Source organism: Emys orbicularis, chromosome 17, assembly GCF_028017835.1.
Source record: "Emys orbicularis isolate rEmyOrb1 chromosome 17, rEmyOrb1.hap1, whole genome shotgun sequence".
Taxonomy (NCBI): domain Eukaryota; kingdom Metazoa; phylum Chordata; order Testudines; family Emydidae; genus Emys; species Emys orbicularis.
The window spans coordinates 3,391,261-3,409,165 of record NC_088699.1 but is presented as its reverse complement, the minus strand read 5'-3'; the positions used below and the strand labels follow the sequence as shown (position 1 = coordinate 3,409,165).

The 17,905-nt window shown below is 40.6% G+C and overlaps 1 protein-coding gene across 2 annotated transcripts in view; it reads right to left on the bottom strand.

Annotated features, from left to right (window-relative positions):
• Nucleotides 1–3,607: 3,607 nt before the first annotated feature.
• Nucleotides 3,608–17,905, bottom strand: part of GOSR1 (golgi SNAP receptor complex member 1) — a 61,197-nt gene continuing 46,899 nt past the window's right edge. For both annotated transcript variants that reach the window (XM_065418216.1, XM_065418217.1), the window contains exons 8-9: nt 6,959–7,041; nt 3,608–5,720 (exon numbers count right to left, since the gene is read on the bottom strand). In XM_065418216.1, coding sequence (XP_065274288.1) covers nt 5,596–5,720; nt 6,959–7,041 — 208 coding nt within the window. In that variant the 3' untranslated portion in view covers nt 3,608–5,595. The remainder of the gene's footprint in view (nt 5,721–6,958; nt 7,042–17,905) is intronic.

Genomic DNA, 17,905 nt, shown 5'->3' with positions numbered 1-17,905 from the left:
GACAGACCTGCACTTCTAGGTAGAGGAAAATCAGCTTAGGGAAAAAACACCATCACAAGAACTAAGAATTTCCTGCAGAAAACAGTGTGAAATGAAAAAAATGAATCCACAGTGTCTAAACATCAGTGGGATGGGGAAGGAGGGAATGTGTTAAACTGTGGATGGAGGAGGTCATTAAGTTTCCATTAAATTATACTTTTTCTGAATTCTCGTGTGAGCTGATAACCTCACAAGCATATAAAAAGTAGAGGATTTTCCTAGACTTCTTGAGTTGCTATTGATTACCTCTTGGAGAAAAAATTCAAAGGATTTTGAACCAGTGCCTACATAGATAGGATTTTTCAGATTTTTTGGTACATGTATCTGCAGTTTAATGCCTAAATGAGCACCAACGCCTGTGTTGGCGTAAACGCTTTATAGTATTGGGTCACAGAAGCCTTTTAGCTCACCTTGAAATGAGGAAAATGCTTGCTCCCACTGCCTGAAACCCCGTCAAAGCAGTCACCATCACGATACTGAAGTGATTCTAACGTAAATGCCCACAGCAAAAAGGAGAATGGACCAAATTTGCATGTGTGGGAGAAAGCACATGCATGGCTGTCACATTTTGTTATACTGTCTACTTCAGTAACCAACACCATTCACTTCTGGTGTGAGATGACAACAAATTACACAAGTCTTCAACACAGTATGGCAACTAACAAGGCCAGTGCAATTTTAGTCACAGATGTGGAGGAATCCTGTGGACCTCGTTACCAGAAAAATACTGACAAATTAGAGGGGATTCAGAGAATAAATGAGTATGGGGCTAGAGAGGCTGAGAAGGAAGGAACTATGTCCATAGTGCTGGCCTAGAGAGAACTAAAAGGGTAGGGATCAAAGTCTAACAACGTAATCAGGGTTTAAACATCAAGAAGGGAGAGGAACTATTTAGAGTGGAACAAATGGGTATAAATAGGAGGAAGGGTGTCCATTTCTGCTGTATATGTGGAAACACTTCCAGTCGGGCTATAGGAAGGGATAGAAGTCCTATTGCTTGGGACATTTAGGACAAGATGGAGAAAAACATTAGAACATTTATTCTACGTAACAATCCTGCACTGGTAGGGAGATGGACTGGATGACTTAAGTCTTGTCCACCTCTTAAAACTGAGGTGTAGGCAGCCTGGGACTCTTACAGGGAAACAAAAAAGCACCATCATTTAGAATTCTAATTTATTATTAAATTACATAACAAAGCTTTTCTATACAGACAGAAAATGCACATTAGGTGAGAACAAAAATAATTACAGGTACAATAAAATAGTTAGGTTTCAAGAAGCCATTTGAAAAGCAAACGAATTAGAAAGTGCAATTGGAAAAGAACATACATGGGGCTGGGTTGGTATTTTCCATGAGAAAGAATAACCGTTAGTCTTGACAGAGTGTGACTGGAACGGCTTCCCGCTCTCTGAATGGTGGGCAGACCAACAGCTTACTCATTCAAAGCTGAAAGCTTCACACTGCAGGCAAATGTCCAGTCATGAGACGAGAGACAGGGCACAAGGAGCAGATGTCTCCATGGCTCAGCTTTGTCGGAAGTTGTCTTTCAATGTATTCTGCACATTGTTACATATGCTCCCTTCCCTGCAGGGTTTCGTAACACCAACTTTGTCACTTTCTAAAGGAGGAAATCATTCTGAAACCCTTTGTAACAAAGCCTGTGTCCTCCTTCCCTGCCTTGAATGTTAGTTGAAAACAATAGGAAAAAAATCCTGTTGTGCATCAAGGGTGCTTGGGAAGCAACTTTTAGTTACTTTAGTAGTTTAACTGTGTTGGCTAAATTAACTACATAGCCAAAAGTGCTAGGCCAGCCGTTACCCCCTGTGCAGCAATTCTCAGGGTTCCTTGAGGAATAAAGCCCTGGCAGTTGAACTATCAATGCATGTCTCACACCTACATGCTGCCTACAGATCTACTTTTGCCTTTTTATTTTCAACACCCAGTGAAGAACTTTATGTTCTGCACATTCTGATTTTGTTGGGCCCTTCAAAAGAGGACTTTTGCACGGAGCTGAAGAAAAGCATTGCTTGGTTATCTAATGGAGCGGTGCGAATTCCTAACTGAATTCAGAACCCTATGCCCAGAAGTTCCTAAATTTGCCAGGGATTAATTGAAGAATGAAAGTGCTGTGTTTTCCATTACAACCTCTCAGCAGCAGGCAGACTCAGAAGCACCGTCCTGTCTTATTAATGAAGAGGGATCTGGTGAACATTCTACTGGTCCCAGAGACAGGCTGAGGGAATAAAATAAAACCCTTTGTGCATCCTTACTTTGCACTCTCTCTCTCTCTCTAGTGAAGGATACAGAATAGTGATCAATAGTATTGCAGGAACAGCAGTCTGGTACCGAGGCTGCCAAGCACAGCATCAACAGGCAACACTCATTTGGCATAAAAACGCCTATAACATTTTCAGGGAATTCATTGCTGTGCATCCTACTTACGGGCAGGATTTTCAGGCAGCACTGGATTTTACCAGGATTGCTGCTCGGGTGACTGGAGTCTGAAAAATCATGCTGCAACTTTTAGCCAGAAAGTGGGCCAGGAGACTGAAGAGGAAGAAATGTTCCTGTGTTTATTTGGGGCTGGGTAAAAGAGGGCAGAAGAGCTCTTTCTGGAATTCGAGGAGAGCTGATGGCTTACCAGACAGCTTTACAACGGGTGGCTGGTCACTGACAAACAGCACATGGAAAGAAGTGATAGTAGAGCCCCCGCAGGTCAATGTGTTTCCCCTCTGAGAGGCGATGGAGACTGAGAAGCATCTTGAAAGTGATCTAAGCTTGTTTTTGTGCTTTGGCCACAACTTCTCCCTACAGCTCCTGCTGGTGGATAAACAGGAAGGCAACACTTCCAGTGTCACTGATGGGACTACTGAGGGGCCCCACCTCCAAGACAGGCGCCTCTAACTGGCCTTGAGAACCAGAAAGGCAGAGAAGTGCTGGACACAATGAAAAAATATGGAAATACATTTTGCAATAGGAGGCAGGTGAACAAGCTGCAAAGAGAGGAGCAGTGGGTCAGAGACTCCGGATTAAATCTTAAATCAGCCCATTGTTTTCTGTTTACTCTCCCTTATTTTAAGGTCCATTGTCCCTAATTATAGAGCCATGCTAGAAAGAGACTCATGGCATTTAGCAAGTCTCTCCCCCAGGCCAGCCATTCTATCCATTTTAGAGAGATGCTGGATGCCTGCTTGTGTCAGGTACATGGCTGACAGTAGCTCACGAAAGGGCAATTCTGCTAGGATAATTAAATATATTTGATACAAAACCCTCTCAACACCAGCACCAAATCAAAGTCACTGAGCAGTTGCCAACCACTGAAATGCCACCTCCAATATTAACCCCTCATTTTCAAAGGGAATTCATCATATTTCTACTCCTTTATGCCCTATAACATATCAGCTCCTCCACAGTCCTAACAAATTGATTGATATTTGCTACAATCTGCACATTTTCCATAGCTTTTTTTAAATACACAGTAAGATTAAATAATGCACCAAATCAATTAAGCTCATTAAAAAGACTGGTCATCAGATTAAATAAATGAATTTATTTACGATTTGCAGGTCTTATAATTGCCAACTACATAGCAACCAAATCCTATAAACCCTAATGGAGCATAACTGCCAGTCAGGGCCCTTTGAAAAATCAAAGAAAATAAAGTATCAGGGGAGAAGAGTTTTGATATATAGAGATTCATTAATAAATTTCCTTTATCCTTCAGTCTTTATCAAGAAAAAACCTAATGAGCACTTCATTTCAAAACCAGGGATATTCCCCAATCAACCAAACGACCATCCCTTATTTAAAAAGACAAACCTCAATTTTACTAGCAGTAATTGCAAGTGCCTTCTAATCCCCAAAATAACCGACAAAACGAGTCTTTGCAGCCTGTTTGGCACAAAGAGGGTATTCTGCACATAAGCCTTTTTCAAGTCCAAATGAACAATACAGTTTATACAACTGTGTGGTTTCATACACACACTACACAGGCACAATTCTTTACTCCCTCCAACAGGGTACTGCACATACACTATAAAAGCAGTAATAAAATGAATTATAACTGTTGTGGGTGGCCTGTCTTCTTCTAGCACAGAGGAGGACCTGGAGACAAGGGAAGGTCTCCGGACCGCCTCTGGCAACTATGATTAATGGGAAGACACATTAAATTTGGGAGTGTTGTAAGTCAGTTGTGCAAATAGTTAATCAAGTTCTTCAAAAAAGGCCAGTGCCTCAGAGTTTTGCTAGTTATGGTTATAAGACAGGCGAAGATGGCATAGAACAACTGGAAAGGGGAGAGAACCTGTAATTTGTAGATTTGCTATATCAAAGACATTCCTGACATTAGATTTCTTAACAGATATGCATCTGCAGAGACAAACCCAACAGGTTTTGCTAACAATCTAAAATCTCTGCTGTGTTTGGACAATGAACAATTGAAAAAAATATCTGTGTACATGTGTTTTGCAGATACTAGAGAAGAAACGTAATTGCATATTCAGCCACTCATTCATTTAACTCTTTACTATGAGGAGTTATGTATTTAACAATTTTGCACACAGATACATTGGCCATCAGGCATAACCGATGTATTTTCCCTTTCCAATGTACAGGTTAGACTCCATCCTACTTACAGTGTAAAAATATGAATGCTATTAGAATACCTTTCATCTAAATTAAAATAGACTTTTGAAACTATTATGTCTTTATGAAGCCTTTTGTGATATCAGCCAAAACCAAAATATTGACACCCAAAAGATTACTTTCAGGTGAAAGCGTGTTTGGTCACTTTAAATGACTTAATACTACGGTAAAACTGAGAGGATACTATGCTCCCTTTTTCCAAAGCAGGACTGCAAATATTTCCTGGAGTCCCCTTAAAGCCACAAAAAACCTTGTAAGTGCTCCTCAGATAGCAGTTCAGACATCTTCTGTGCAAAAAGTGAATTCAACAATCCTTATCTGTCTCAGGAATTTGTGGGAAGGAGCACAGTTTTCACAGCACAAGTTAAGTAGAAATGACTCGCAATAGCTCAATCATGAGTAAAAAACGTAGAGGTTGTAATCAGTAACAAACCAACCTGATGGCTTAAAGCTGCAATATCCTTATTATAGGGCAAAAATATCTAGTCCTGTACTTGACCTTCAGGGGAAACTGGCTTCCTGAAGAAATTCCACCTAAGAGAAGCTTAACAATTGTTTCACTTAACAGCCAATGACAGATTTCATTACCATCATCCAGTAGGGAAGATTCTCTACTGAGTCTCATAAATGTTGTATATTACTTACCTTGTAGTGAGAAAGGGGATTAAAAAAAATATTTAAGCAAAATTTGACCAAAGAAAAAGAAATAGTTTTGGCAGGGGAGGAGAAATACTGCAGCTTCAGCTCAAAACCAGTGTTGTAAAGTCTGCCACCATAAACCTTAGACATCATGCTGATATTCCAGCCATCATGTGCAGGCTGTTTATCAGGTCTACTGACTTCCCCCACCCACTTCTCCTTGATGGGTTGGGAGCAGATAAGGTTATCAGAGTCTATGGAGAATGTCCGTCAATGGAAAGCGTATAGCAACAATAAGATGGTACAGATGCCAATAACGCCACCCAGGATGAGAGAGTCCCGTCGCTTCCGTAGGTTGATCCTTTGAATCAGATTGTTCACTGCGGGAAACCGATCTTTGGGGGTCTGAGTTAAGGTCATATTAGCAAGCAGCATCAAAACTGGGCAGAGCCCACACAGACGTGAGCAGCAAAGCAAAGAGTTCAGAACTAATCACAAACCAAAGAAAACAGATGTGACAAAAAGGCCTTATGGCTAGTTAGCAAGATTACAATTTTACTTCATTAATAAAAAACAATGAGAGGAAGAGGATAACAGAAAAGCGTAAAGTTGGTGTTTATGCAGAAGCCTATATATAATCCAGCATGAAATCTGGGCTAGCTGAATACAAAAGGTTGTGAAATTTATTTAGCAGAACACTAGTAATGGTAACGGGAACAACGGATGGTGTTTGGCTACAGAAATAGTTCCTATCCCCCAGATGAAGACTGTTTACTGCATGGCATAGAGGGAAGAACTGCCCTCACTGTAAAATGCGGAGATTTATTTAATGTATAAAAATGAGATCTGCAACAAGTTCGCAAGTTTCAGAGCTTTGTCTTTGCACCCACGAATCTTTTAAGGCTAACGTTTATTGAGCTGCTTTTGTTCTTGCCAGTCACTAAAAACAGTCTAATGAAATTTATGTCTCATCAAGTTACATATCTCCAGGACATATCTTCTGTCTAATCAAATGAGGCTAATGCCCCTCATTGTGCTGCTACAATGGAAAAGAAGAAATAGTAGGAAAAATGGTAAACACGCATGACTTCACAATCCAGCACATTCTTTAGCCTGGAGCATGAAATGGGGGAGATGAAACGAACAAACTAAAAACTTAAAATCAAGAGGTCTGAGTGACACAAGGGGCTCTTCAAGTCATGGAAACATTTTGCTCTGCACTACAGCCATGACACATCCACATCAAACTGCAGCCATTTGTCCCTGAAAGTAAAATGCCAGGAAAACAATAAAATACAATAATACTTCTAGCAGAGTGTATGTAGTTGGAGTATGTTAGATTTTGTTGTTCTAGATCTCTAAATGAAGATTAAATGTTGGCTTATATGTAGTATTCAAAGTTGCATTTAAAAAACCCAACAGCTAAGTTTATCACACTGGTAATCCGAGCAAGACATCTTATTGATGGAGTGGGACAGGCATAATGCAATCTTTGGCTCAGCAGATGTATGATGACTGTGTTATATTGCCATTGCCTGTTAAAATACGTTGAACCCCAAATTTGCAGAATGAATTGTGTCGAGATAGCTTCTTCCTGAAGGCACTCGCAGCACAGCTCTTTCAGAAAGGATACTGGCCAAGGTGTTCATTTTGCTTTGTATTGACTTCAATATCCCTCTCTGCGAAGTCATATTTTCTTTTGTTGCCATGGCAATGCTGGAGGAGGAAAAAAAGAATGGATCAAATCGCTGGTACTAAAAATAACCTGGAAGCTGAAACAACGGAAAAGCAAGGTGTGCAAAGCTCCTTCAGATGAATGGGATGTAGCTACCCTCCAGAGATCACATTTTCTCCACTAATCTTCAACGATTAGCCTGTTGCCACTTTTCCTTTTAATAAGCTATGAGCAGGCAAAAGCGTGCAACTTTGGTAACAGTGCAGATTATTAGAACAAACAAAATAACACAAAAAGATGAGACAACATTAGAGACAAGCCTAGAAACATTCTTATGGCAGAGATCCTAGAATCAGGAGTTTGGTTGAACTGTGGGGATCCACGTTTGTTTCGCTCAAGACAGCACCTGAAAGCCTTGTTTGATACACTATGGTGTGATGGATATAAAAATAATTGAGTAAATGAGAGTTCAATCAATCATAATTAAAAGATTTAGAACAATGTGAAAAAGTGAACTTTCTAACGGAGAGATGATCAAAGTGCAGCCTGAGGTCAAATACAGCCAATGGAACTCTACAAGGATCACACGTAGTTTCTATAGCGTCTATGTTCTATGAGAGTGCTGCCATCTATTCTATTTCATGCAAGGTAGCTGCAGTCCTCAGGCTCCTGGCAAGTTGGCAATGAAGGCTCATCAGTTGGGCTAAGCTTGTCCTCTCCGGTACTAATTTATCTTTTACTAGTGAGTTAGAATGGAGGGTTTTCCTCGTCAGCTGGAGTAGAAAGAGATGCCACATAGTTAGATTACCCCAAAACACTCAATTTGTTTCCATCATGTCACCAAATTCCCTTAAAACACTTGTCCTTGCTGAGACCTCTATCCATGAGCCAGCCAGCTCACGTAATTCTAATCATACAATGCTGTTTTAGCACTAGATGCAGCAGCTACACATTATATTTTACAAACATACAAGAGTATGATCTAGATCAGAGGTTCTCAAACTTGGAGTCGGGACCCCTCAGGGGGTCGTGAGGTTATCACATGGGGAGTCGCGAGCTGTCAGCCTCCACCTCAAACCCCACTTTGCCTCCAGCATTTATAATGGTGTTAAATATATAAAAAAGTGTTTTTAATTTATAAGGGGGGGGTCGCACTCAGAGGCTTGCTGTGTGAAAGAGGTCACTGGTACAGAAGTTTGAGACCCACTGGTCTAGATGATACTAAAATAACTTTTCATAACAAAAGTACATGTTTCTATTTCAAATCTCATTCATTCTGGAAAAGTCAGGCACACCTCCTTCCCCCCTCAATGATCAAGAACACTGTCAATAATCAGGCAATTAAAGATGCTGACAAGGCATTTCAGAAAAGTTTTTTGAAAATTTGGTTTCTATTCTGTTATAGGACAAGGAGATCAAACAGAAAACGAATGGGCAGTCTATTACTTACAACTGCAGCTCAAGTTTTATTTAGCTAACCTGAATGGAATGGCTCTCTCAAGACAAACATTTAAGCTCAGTTACACCTGGGGGAAATAGAAAGATGTGAGAGCTGTGGCTCGTGGAGACCTAGCGTGTTTAACAAAGAACAGGGAAGAGAAAAGGACAACATAACTAGAGAAGTACCAGTCTCCTTGGCTGGTGAAGGTTTCAAGAACACACAGAGTATACGCCATATATACCAATATGACTGGATAATAGCTGAGGATGCAACCCTTACATTTCTGTTGACTAAACCCACATGAGGAGCATAAAGGTTTAAAAATCAAATGGGTCCTGATACAGTTTGAGGTTTAGATTGTCTGAGAAGTTTTGTTTTGGAGGGGGAAAAGATTAAATACTTTACAAGCATTACAACATAAAATAGAGCAATAGGAGAACAAGTTCAATGCTGCCCTTCTCAGAGGGGGGAACCCACATTGTTAGAAAAAGAGCTCTCTCTCGCTGAAGATAGAGGCAGACCCCCAACCTTTTCACAATATTTTTAACTTGCTGAGCCCGACATGTCTTTATACAGAACAGGAGTCCCTGCTAATTCTCTGAACGCTGATCTAATGTCAGCAAGAATGAAGAGTCAGGAATGCATTGGAGATAAAAGCCCAACTCTCTTTCCCAGGTCCCATGGTATATTGCTAAGGTTGCATTCTGTTGATAACCACAACATTGTTAAAATAAGGTCAGTTATGACCAAACTTCGTTGGTTGTGTCTATGCAGCACTTGGAACCCCAGGAGTGAGCCTGCGCGCCTGGATTGAGAGTCTTGGGTTAGTGGGGCTCACGCTAGTGCTCTAAAAATAGCTGCGTAACACCTCTTAGAAGTTGCGGCTCAGGCTCTGAAACCTAAGGAGACGGTGGGCTTCGGGGCCTGAGCTCCAGCTGGAACTGAAACGTCCACATGCTGTCCATACAGCTGTTTTTAGAGCGCTAGCGCGAACCCGTTGGCCTGGGCTGAGAGCTTGCTCACATGGACTCCAAGATGCTGTGCAGACAGAACCTTTGATGCTGGAAATGTTTGGCTCTCAAGAGCAGGTTTATAATGAAAAGGAATTTATTTTGTTTCGGGAAGTTGGGCTGATCTGCACATAAAAACTCATACTACTACAACTATATCAGAATAGTTAATGCCATTCAATCATCCTGGGGTAGGTGCAGCTAACCAGTAGAAAAGTGCTAATATTGGTATAGCATAGAGCTGTACAGGAAGAGGAAGAAGCTCTCTCTGTATATAGCACCTTTATACTGATGTAACTGCACCCATACTAAGAGTTCTACCCATAACACTATTTTGGTGAAAAATAATCACTCTACCAACAAAATCGTTACACTGGGAGACTTTTCAAGTGCAGAACAGGCCTTTCTTGATCTCTTTAAATGTGACAATACATTTTATGGGAACCTGAAACCAGAATAATTAGCAAGGTAGCAATAAAGGTCCTTGAAACAAGACAGTCACCTTGGGACAAAACAGTTCTGGATCATCCTAAGGCACAATATTGCTTTGCTGCGCCTCTGTGACACTACAATCAACAGTAGCAAAGCAGCAGGGAAGATGGACAGAATGGCCGAGTCCAACAGTTGTCTTTGGAGAGCTGTAACAGAGTCAATACCAAAAATCACTTGTATTTCACTAGGGGAACAAACACACACTGGGTCAATTGGTCCCTAAAACACCTCCCTGTAGCATGACACTGCTTTTGGCTTCTTCCACTTTCTACTCTCTCTTTTCCACTCCAAGAAGCCCTTTTTGCTCGTAACTTCACCCTCTCTATCACATGCCATGCATCCTCCCTCCCCTACTTTAAAAAAAATCTGAACTGTATCATTGATCTCTTAGGAGACTCTTTTCCAACTCTCATGCCTCCTCTTTTCTTTTGGTTTTTGTTCACACTCAATTGGAAACCCTTAGGGGCAATGCCTAAGCTACCTGAGAGTTTGTAAAGTATCATGCTCATCTACAGAGCTAGAAGAGTAGACCAGAACATTACTATTAATATTAAATAACAGTACTTTTGGGAAGGCAAAGTGAATCAACCCAACAGCAGTGTTTGGAGGAACATGAAGTAAAAGGAACATCATCAATGGCTTCCAATATCATTGTGGAGTCATGGTATCATCTTGTGTCTTTATGGAGAATGTTTGCCTTTCCCCCCCAAAGCTCCTTACAGTTAATTCTTCTGAATAATATGTATTGACAGAGTAGATCAATAAATTATTTCACTTTAGAGTTCCATTAGCACTAGAATCAAGTTGAAAGCTTACTGGTCAATTGGGAGCTGATCAATCATCGATATTTATAAACAGTTTAGTGACAAGCATGTGTATTAAACTCATATTTCCCAATGACAACTCCATAAAAGCAGACTAACATTCAATATCTACGTTGAAGTTTAAAAAATTCTTTAAGAGAATTGAAAGTCATCAGGGTAGAACTAACAAAAGCCTTAAAGCAATTCCTGTCTCCAATGGACTATTTTGCTTTTGTCAATCATCTTCAGCATTCTTTTTTATATATTCATGTCAGATCAGCATAAAACAAAAATTGCTGGCTACTTGGAGAAGCAGTAGGGATTTCCAGGCATCTCCCTTATGATCTCATCAGATCTTATAAGCTAAGCAAGGCCAGGATGGCTTCAGCACTTGGATGGAAGACAAAGACAAAGCATGTTGCTATTGAACAGAGGTGGTGTTGGTAGCTTTGTAGGCAGAACACTCGTTCAGTAGAGATTTGGAAGAAATGTCTTAGCATGGTGATAGTAGGCAATACCTTGATGGAGGAACCATCTTTCAAAGGAGATGTAAAACCAAGGTTCTGACCACCATTAAACATCCCAAAGTCATTTTATATAAAAGTGAAGTGTTAACCCCAGCATCCTGCTCAAATTGAAATTGAGGTAATGACATTCTGCCTACCAGAAGTTCCAATTGGCTGTGACACTTTTGGCTTCCTGTCTTAAAATGTTCTATAGTGTTGGTGTGCACTATTAACACCTACCCTATGTCACCCCCAGAGGTGGTTGACATGATTCCTATAGTTTGAAAAGTGCTTTGAAATGATAGGAGCTATATAAATGCAAGGTATTCTGAGGCAAAGGGGAGAAAATTAATGCTATCAGTCCAAAGAGCTGTCATCATCAATCTGACCAACGCTTCTTTTTGAAGGGCTTGTCTGACTCAGTTAACTAATGTCTTTCACGTCTACAGGAAGAGCAGAGGGAGGTCACATATAAAAAACTGGTCTAGGAGTCTTTTTGTGAATAACAGAAAACACACCACATGGCAAATCTGTTTGTTTCCATGGGTACCTGAACTAACTTAGCCCAGTGAAAGAGAATGATTCATCTTTATAGTGGAGATCCCTTTCACGTCGAAAATTAACATAGAAGGGAAAGAGAAACAAGCTACAGCAATCTGTCTTTATCCCAATACTACATAAGAATGTGGTGAAAGGATGTTCAACAAAAGGTATTAACAGAAATTCTCAACAGGGCATCAACAGCTGAGTACAGAAAAGAAGCAGCAAGTTATCATCCAATGCTAAAAAAAAGTTTGTAAATAAAAATTGGATGCATGTCAGGCAGTATATGTCAAATCACATGTCATTTGTAAGGTCATTTATATACATTTGTAACTAATGTGACAAAGTTCCTCCTCTATCTTGGTGGGTCCTGCGCTTATTGGCGGATTTTCTTGCCTCAGAGATTCACCATGTGGGTTGGGGAACAGCCCAGAGACCTTCCCCTCTGGAAGAACCCACAGTCCAGGTCAATTGGGAGGTTTGGGGGGAACCCGGGCCCGCCCTCTACTCCGGGTTCCAGCCCAGGGCCCTGTGGACTGCAGCTGTCTATAGTGCCTCCTGTAACAGCTGCATGACAGCTACAACTCCCTGGGCTACTTCCCCATGGCCTCCTCCAAACACCTTCCTTATTCTCACCACAGGACCTTCCTCCTGGTGTCTGATAACGCTTGTGCTCCTCAGTCCTCCAGCAGCACACCCTCTCATTCTCAGCTCCTTGCGCCTCGTGCTCCCAGCTCCTCACACTCGCACCACAAACTGAAGTGAGCTCCTTTTTTAAAACCCAGGTGCCCTGATTAGCCTGCCTTAATTGATTCTTGCAGCTTCTTCTTAATTGGCTCCAGGTGTCCTAATTAGCCTGCCTGCCTTAATTGGTTCTAGCAGGTTCCTGATTACTCTAGTGCATCCCCTGCTCTGGTCACTCAGGGAACAGAAAACTACTCATCCAGTGACCAGTATATTTGCCCTCTACCAGACTCCTGTACCCCACTGGTCTGTGTCTGTCACACTAAGTACAAAAGTTTTTCCTCCCTAGTGTTTTGAGGTTATAATATCAACAGAAGACCCCAGAAAAGTAATTAGCTACTGAGGAAAGCTTCCAGGGAATTTTGGATTACTGGGCGGTGTATAACTCAGTAACTGTAGGTAGGTAGGTAGCTCGGTAACTGTAGGTAGGATTTCACTACTGCACACAGGAAACTTTGTCTAAGAATTTCAGCTTCAGACCTATGCACTGGTTTCATAGTTAATTGTTCAGACAGAATCCTCATGCAGCAGCAAATCCCCTTTTTGCATTAAGCTATGTATTTTCTTACAACACATCTAATGATTCATTAAAGCAGCCTTCAAGGTATTGAAGAAGAGATGGGAGATGACTGCCAGAAGATAGAGTGCTGCTGAGCTATCGACAAGGTGCCCTGGGGAAATAATTATGAGACTTTATTATGGAATGGAGGATTTCATGTTTTAACATCCGATGAGAGAAGCAGCCTACTTTATAAGTGAGGGAATCAAAAGCTAGTAAACTTTAAAGTTTACAGATTAAGAACTTAGAACTTTCACAAAATATAGGGCACTTAGACAACTTCTACTGAAATATTCTCAGGAAAGAAAATGTGAGGTGAGCCCAATTTTAAAATTGCAGTATAAAGGTGCATAACCAAATATTCCTGAATAGTTAAATGGGATTCCAACTACCTGGAGAGGGTGGGGGCGGGAAAATAAGAATTAATCTACAAAGCATTTGCTTATCCTTCATGCATAATTTGAATGTGTAAAACGTGAGTTAATTTAACTAAACTCTTACCCTTTGGAAAACAAAATATTCTTAGCTGAAAGTGCAAAGAATTATTAAAATGAAACAAGGTAACCTTTTGGGGACCTAGCTTCTCAACAATGAGATCACAGGTTCTTAAAGCACATTGCCTGGCAGGGGAGGTCAATTTTAAGGGGGGAGGGGAAGAAGAGCTCAACAATGTAGGTTTTCAGCAAGCTTTGTTAATGACATGTCACCAGTTGGTGATTTGGCTTTCATTCAGAACAGCCAGTGCTGGATTATCTTCAAACTGCAACAAGTAATGAATCATGCATAAATTATACTCAAACATGCAAACAAAATGTTAGGATGTATTAAGAATATGATGCAAATGTTATACTGAAATCACATTATGCCTTTATATACATTGATGGTGCACCCCCATCTGGAGTGGTGAGTTCTGTTCTGGTCATCCTGGCTCATAAAAGATATAGCAGAAATAAAAGGTTATGTTCTTTAGTTAAAAATCAATTAAAAGTGGGTCCTTTAAGAAATTAAGCATCTGTGTCATACTGAGAGTACCTACCTCTGCCTTGTAGTGACACCATGAAAGGGAAACAAAATGAAAACTACTGTGCCTTTAAAAATAATTTTATCTAATCTGAACTACAAATACTAAAACTCATAATTGTAAAACTATTGCACAGCATCACTTCAAGACAGAGTTAAGTACATTGAGTGCATTTCCATAGCTTAAAGGAATCCAAATATGTTAAGCGTAACCTTAACTCTGAATTTATTGGATTTGTAATAAACATTATAGGGAGACTGTAATTATCCCAAAATGAATTTTTATCCTTGTTACAGACCTGTACTCTCGACTTGAACTCCCATTTTAACTTTTTTTTTTGGTCCTGAGATAGAGGGCCTCGTACTTTGGGACAGAAGGCAGCCTCTAGCTGATTGAGGTAAGGAAGAAACATCCCTTATTGGCTGGTTATTTCATACTTGTCCACCACGGCATTTCCCGCACCTTCCTCTGAAGCATCTGGCACTGGCCACTGTCAGAAAATGAATACTACATGGCATGGATGTTTGGTCTGATCTCGTATGGAAATTTCTACAGACAAAACAAGCTTCCAGATCTGAACTTTTTTTTCTTTTTAGAGAAACTGAATTTTGTTGCGGGAACATTAAAAATGTATTGAGTATATACTTTCAGTCACATAAGAGTTACTTGGTTGTCCTCCATCAGTCACAGGAACATAAGGAGGAAACAGCTAGTAAGTTTCTTTTAGAATACGCTAGTTATCTGAGTTCTGGGAGAACCAAGATCCAATATCCCTGGTCTCTCCTGGAAGCCCTGCCACTCAGCCTTCTCTCTTGAAATAGAATATATTTAACTGCATAGTGGCAGATGAATTTTATGGTTTTGAAAGTTAGTTTCTGCTTCTTTAACTCTCCTTGGTTTCTTTTGCATGCTTTAGTGTCTAAATATGAATGATCCATGACGGCATCATAATCTGATTTGTCAAGTGCAGGGCTCCAAGCCAAGTACTAACGTTAAATACATTTAAGATTCACTTCTGAGAAGCCCATAAATGTTACTCTACTTCAACAGAAATGGACTCACACACACATATGTATTGTAAAGGGTTCTGAGATGGAAAACAGTTTTCAAACCTAGATTCTTACAAGCACTCAGAAATTTGCTTCTTGCTGCATGCCCAGCAAAGCTATGTTACCAGGAAAGGGTTTGGCAGAATCAATCTTAAAGACTGTTTCAGAACAGATGGAATCTTAGTTTGACAGTCCCATAATCAGCAGCCTAAGAGCCAGTACATGCATGCATACACACAGACAAACCCCCAAAGCCCCTACCCTTTGCCCCCTCCTCCCTGGGAGTAACAGTGAAGTCCCCACTTCAGGAGGGAAGGAAGTGGCTGGGAACATACCTTCAGACACTTGCCAGGTTTGAAAACGTATACAACCAGAGCAAAACAGTGTTTTCTTAAGGGCATTAAGGGGCACTGTGTTTTTGGCTGAGACCCTAAACCAAGGTCCTCGCCACCAAGTCATTACGAACCCTTACAACTTTTCATAAGTGGAGGGTGTGACATTCTGTTATTAAAATATGACCATGTATATCAGCATACAATTGCAACAAATCTTGTACAAAGTATGTCACGTAAGGGAACAATGGAAAAAAGTTATGATTTGCTGAATATGACTGTCCTATTTGTATGCATGTATCATCTTAAGTTATGAATATTGACTGTATACCAATATTTCAAACAGTGTTTGCTCCTGTGGTAACACCCACAAGGTAGTTAAGTTTACATCCAGTCAGGCCAGCATATTGTGAATGGACTATTCAAGTTGATGGCCCATTAAAGAACACTTAGCTCATACAACAGACATGGAAGAAGCTTATCCCTGCCCGATGGACCTTCCTGAAGATGCTTCAGCCAGAATATGGGTAATGGTTGCTCCTGAGTCACTGAAGCATGCAAGGTCACGTGACTAGTTCATGTGACTCTGGACTCCATCTTGTAACTGGACTTTTCACAAACTAAAACTGAGAGTTTTCCCTCCACATGGGAGAAAGCATAGGCACTGGAAGCATCTCCATTTTGCCTCTTTCTTGCTCTGATCTCTGGACTATGGACTTACACTAAGAGGAGCACTACAGTCAATGGACTGGGGACCTTCCAATCTTTTGGATGTTACCAAGACCAAGACATTATAAGCTAGCAGTTTATTCCATCGCTGCTACAAACCTAATACAAGAACTTTGCAATGAGCACATGTATTTGATTCCTTTGACCATTTTAACTCTCTCCTCTTTTCTCTTACAAATAGGGTGACCAGATGTCCCGATTTTATAGGGACAGTCCTGATTTTTGGGTGTCTTTCTTATATAGGCTCCTATTACCCCCAACCCCCCATCCCGATTTTTCACATTTGCTGTCTGGTCACCCTACTTATAAATAAACAGCTAGATATTGGATACAAAAGGACTGTCAACAGCATGATTATTGGATAAGATATGAGTTATATATTGACTTGGGTATGTGGCTTGTCCTTTGGGATCAGAAGAACCCTTTGGTTGATTAAATTAGTTTTAAATAACCACTCATCATTAAGTCTAGTGTCTGGGTGGCGAAACAAGGGCTGGGATACCTAAGGAGACTGCATTTCTGACTTCTTGTTAGCCAGTGTGAGAAGACAGAAGTTCACTTTTGTTGTTGGTTTGGTATATCTTATGGAAGAATAACCACCAGTCTAGGGGAGAGTCTGCCCTATTTCTCAGGAGTTTGTCCTGAACCTGGCATCCTCAGCTGTGACCCACTGAGACACGATGACAGAGGGGTATTCCAGATTCCTGTTCAGGTAACTATCTTCTGCCCTGGATCATAACGTTTCCCACTTCACTTCCTTAACTGTTGTGTAGCGACGCTCTGCACAGAGTAACTGACATTTCTTTTCAGAGGTGGGGCTCATGATCTCCGTATAGAATTTGTATGTCGCTTTGGGTTCTTTCGGAATAAAAGGTGCTACAGAAATAAACAACATTTGTTTCCAGCAATGAATGCATCCAAACAGTCAAACTCGCACGCAGAGCTACAATTTAATGCAGGGCCTATGAGGAGCAACTGTTTTTACTGAATGTTAAGCTGTGTTTTTTTGCCAGCCATATATGTAGGAGTTTCATTGCTATGTGAAACATACCAAAACGCCTACTTCTTGCTCTGTCAGTTGAGGCTGCAGACAAATCTATATTAATGTGACACTAAAACAAAGCTCCAAAGGAGCAAGACATGCTTTTAAAACCAAATAGTTGATGTTCTATTGGAACACTTCTGCTGATGTTCTACTGGAACACTTCATTATCTGCTATGAACTCAGATCCTCTCACTTGTTACATTTAACTTTATCATAGCATACACGAAGCAGAGGTTGTTTTGCAGGAAGAGGCCTTTTAAACTCTAGTATTAAACTACTGTGACAATTTTGGGTGGGTCACTTTTTCCAACGTGTTTTGTTTGCCATCTTTCTAACGGGTGCAAACAAGGATGAAAAACAAAGGAACATCTGTCCCCCCACTTCCCCCCAAAAGATTTTGCCAACAATTTTCCGTCATGCCTCTTATTACTGAAGCTAAAACTCAAATAAGATCTTCCTCGGTTGCCATCCATCATATTCTGCAATGAAGTCAAAGTTTAATGTAAGTGGAGTATTGCCAACCGCAAAAGTTCAAAAACAATGTCCAAAAATATGATATTGGCCCCCAAATCATGATATTTTTATAAATAGATTAAGTCATGTTTTTTGGTCTGTCTCCTGATTTTTGACT